Source organism: Musca vetustissima, unplaced genomic scaffold, assembly GCF_032173495.1.
Source record: "Musca vetustissima isolate MV318-11 ecotype Yass unplaced genomic scaffold, APGP_CSIRO_Mvet_v1 utg5169, whole genome shotgun sequence".
Lineage (NCBI taxonomy): Eukaryota > Metazoa > Arthropoda > Insecta > Diptera > Muscidae > Musca > Musca vetustissima.
The window spans coordinates 66004-69506 of record NW_026875253.1 but is presented as its reverse complement, the minus strand read 5'-3'; the positions used below and the strand labels follow the sequence as shown (position 1 = coordinate 69506).

General features: G+C 34.2%; 1 protein-coding gene across 1 annotated transcript; it reads left to right on the top strand.

The window, feature by feature from the left end:
* Positions 1 to 1774: 1774 nt before the first annotated feature.
* On the top strand, positions 1775 to 2547 carry LOC133337729 (cuticle protein 21-like). Its single transcript, XM_061545935.1, has 3 exons — positions 1775 to 1786; positions 1858 to 1927; positions 2033 to 2547. Exons 1-3 carry the CDS (start codon positions 1775 to 1777, stop codon positions 2545 to 2547), a joined length of 597 nt encoding a protein of 198 aa, XP_061401919.1.
* The last annotated feature ends 956 nt before the right edge of the window (positions 2548 to 3503 follow it).

The following is a 3503-nucleotide window of genomic DNA, read 5'->3' as shown; positions in this document are numbered from 1 at the left end:
TTATAATTTTTTGTGGAGACATTTAGTACCAAATAAGAACTCAATGTACCAAATTTCAGCATATTCGGTTGAAAAACGAGCTTAAAAACCCCAAAATACCGAAACTTGGGAGGTACTTTTATATGGGAGCTATGCCTAAAGGTGGACCGATATATCCCATCTTCGAACTTAAACTGCCTGCAGACAACAGACCAACGTATGCAAAATTTCGGCACCCTATTTCAATTCCTTCAGAAGATTACAACAGACGGACATGGCTAGATCGTCTTAGAATTTTACCCCGATCAAGAAATGGTTAGACTATGAAGAAAATTGAATGAAATGTAGACAACTGTTGAAGTTTTTAATTGCAAATAACCCATAGTTACTTTATAAGAAGTTTTAGATTCCGTTAAAATTATAAATTGAACAAAACTCATTTTTTGAAAAAAAATATATATAATCGTTTGTTTTAAATTCCATAAAAAAGAAGCAAAATAAGATTACATAATTCTTTTAAAAATCGCGAACTATTCGCAATTTACATATGACTTAAACATCCACAGAATTAAAATCTTTTTAATTGTTTTCATTACAATAAGCTTTTAAATCATTTGAATTAAAATAAAGAATAAATAAATATATGAATTTGTTTTTAATAAACTTTAATTTTAGTTTAAGATATAGTAAATACGTTGTGTATAGTCTATGACGGATTCGGTCATATATCGATATATGATCTTCTCGATGCAGGGTGTCATGCTTTTCGGTCCGGCCGATCTTTACGATGCTTTGATTTGTTTTTATTATTACACTGTGATTAGGGGGGCGGTTCATCTCCAGAAGGACAAATTCGATAATGTACTAGTTTTTGAGGTACGGTGTAATAATTTTTTTGCTGATGATGAAAAAGATGTGATATATCTTCAGTAAAATCGAATGTGGAACATTTTTTTCTATCTTCAAAATTCGACAATATTTGACCTTCAATTATTATAACAAGAAATCCATATCCGTATGTTTAAATCGTAATTTTCCACGTTTATCCGGTTTATTCGTAAAACAATTTGTATATGCCAGGATTTATCCCAGTTTGCAATTGTTTTAATAAATTTCCAAAAATTATATATTCTGTAATATTTAGACCAGCCTGAAATTATATGACATGTATTTGATCCAAAGCACTTGAAGTCCATGTACTCTATTTCAGTGAATCGCATGTTTTATCGTATCAATGTGTTTGAACACTTAAAAGCCATATGTAAAAAATACACCTCATGACAAAATATACTATTTTTAGCCATATCATATTTACGTATGCTTTAGTCTGCAATTTAATGCAGATATGACCTTATCGATGATTTCCGATCAATGGAGAATCTCATTAAGTGTTACAATTTAAACATCAATTACACAGCATTGAGACGAATGAAGACATCATTATATTAGCTACGGTGCGTAGTTATGTTTATGTAACTCCAGCGACTACTACTCGCCATAAAGCCACTATTGAAGAGTCATCATCAGCAGCGGGGCTGTGAACAACAGTTATGGACGGTAAATGAAACCCACTTTGTTGTCATCGAAACAAGCCACAATTAATGAAAATGAAAGCAAATTTTCAATTGATTTTTTTATGAAGAATAAGAAATTTTTCAGATATGACATCGGACGAATATAAAAACACCACCCATCGGCAAACTTATCACAGTGCAGCAAGAGGTTCAATAGAGCACAAGTACAGGGTTTCGATCGATAATTTTGAAGAGCTTCCAACAAATTAAGTAAAAAGGAAATGGCTTTTAAGGTTTGTATTTGTCCTGAGTCGGGCATTGTGTATGCTTTTAATATGTTTAACGTGTATCCACCTACTTTCAGTTCGTTGCAATTTTATGCTTGGCCACTTTGGTAGCAGCTGGTGATTATGATTACCAAAAACCCAACAATGGTTTTGAAAATCAATCAAACCAACAACAACAACCCCAACAACAGCAGCAACAGCCACAAGAACATCATCAACAACAACAAGAAAATAACGATGTCCACCCAACAGATTCCTACAGCAACAACAATACTGAAGACAACAATAATTACTACAATGAGGATTCATATGCTGCATCTGGCGACTATCAATATAACAATTTGAACTATGGATATGATGCCGCCGCACTCCCTGCCTATTATCCCCCGGCTAAATATGACTACAGCTATGATGTCAATGATCCCACAACTGGAGACATTAAATCTCACTCGGAAACCAGGGATGGTTATAATGTTCGCGGTGTCTACAGTTTGATTGATCCTGATGGTTTCAGACGTACTGTCACCTATACTGCTGATAGCGTGAACGGATTCAATGCTGTTGTCAATCGTGAACCCATAGCCCTTGAAGTAGTCGCTCCTGTGTTGGCATACAAATCCATTGTACCCACCGCTGTTAATACACCAGTAGTTGCGGCAACTCCTACTAAAGCTGCTGCACAAAATGTTAAATCGAGCAACGCATCCGAAGTTAAGGATAGTTATTCTTCACCACCAGCATCTGATGGAAACGGTCCATATGCTTAAGCTAATTTATTTATTATTTTAATTATTTTGAGTCATTGTAAACAATTATTATTAATTTTCTCATTTGCTGCTTTATTAATTCATTAAATAAATTTTGTATGACAATTTAATTAATTTTTATTGCACTATTAACAGAATTACAAAAATGTATGTCCAAAATTCCTCCACTTCGCGTTTAGGTCAGCTCAGACCATTTTTATAAATACTAAAAACATATTCCAAATCTTACATACATACTTGCAGGTACATTGAAATTAAAGCTACAGAGGACCCATTTACTTCCCATACGCGTTACCACCCACACGTTGCCCCTCCATATATTGAATATAGAACCTATAACCCTCTAAACTTAAATTATCAGAAGGTCTGAACCGATGCCCGACCGAAAGAAGTACACACTGGCCTCCTCCCCTTAACCATTAACTTTAAATAATGCATTTTTTTAGGAAAACTAAAGAGTTAACAGTTAACTAAATTTGACATTGTCGACTATAACCAGTAAGAAAAGTAGTAAAGTCGGACGGGGCCAGATTATATAAACTATATAACTTTGGGTCTTTGGTGCACCTTTTACCTAAAATCTGATATATAGGAACTATATCTAAATCTGAACCGATTTCAACTTGCCACACGCTATATCATAATAACTTCAATAATTTGTGCAAAATTTTGGGCCAATCGGACCCACCTGGGGAATTCGGTGCAGCATTTATATCAAACTTCTAGGTTATAGTAAGTTCAGTACGAAAAATGTATGTGGATTTTGGTGCACCATTTACATTAAATCGGACGAAGCTATATCTAAATCTAGATCGATTTTCAGGAAACACACATCATTCCAAACCTAATTCATTACGCTATGCCAAATTCTGTGCAAATCGAATGATATATAGGGACTTTGGTACACCATTTACCTTAAATCGGACGAAAATATATATGGGAGCTATATCCAAATC

What these genes read in the sequence shown, in the direction of transcription:
- LOC133337729 (XM_061545935.1), top strand. An exon ending in TTACCAAAAACCCAACAATG is followed by an intron (nt 1,928 to 2,032) that starts GTTTTGAAAATC and finishes TCCACCCAACAG; the next exon opens with ATTCCTACAGCAACAACAAT.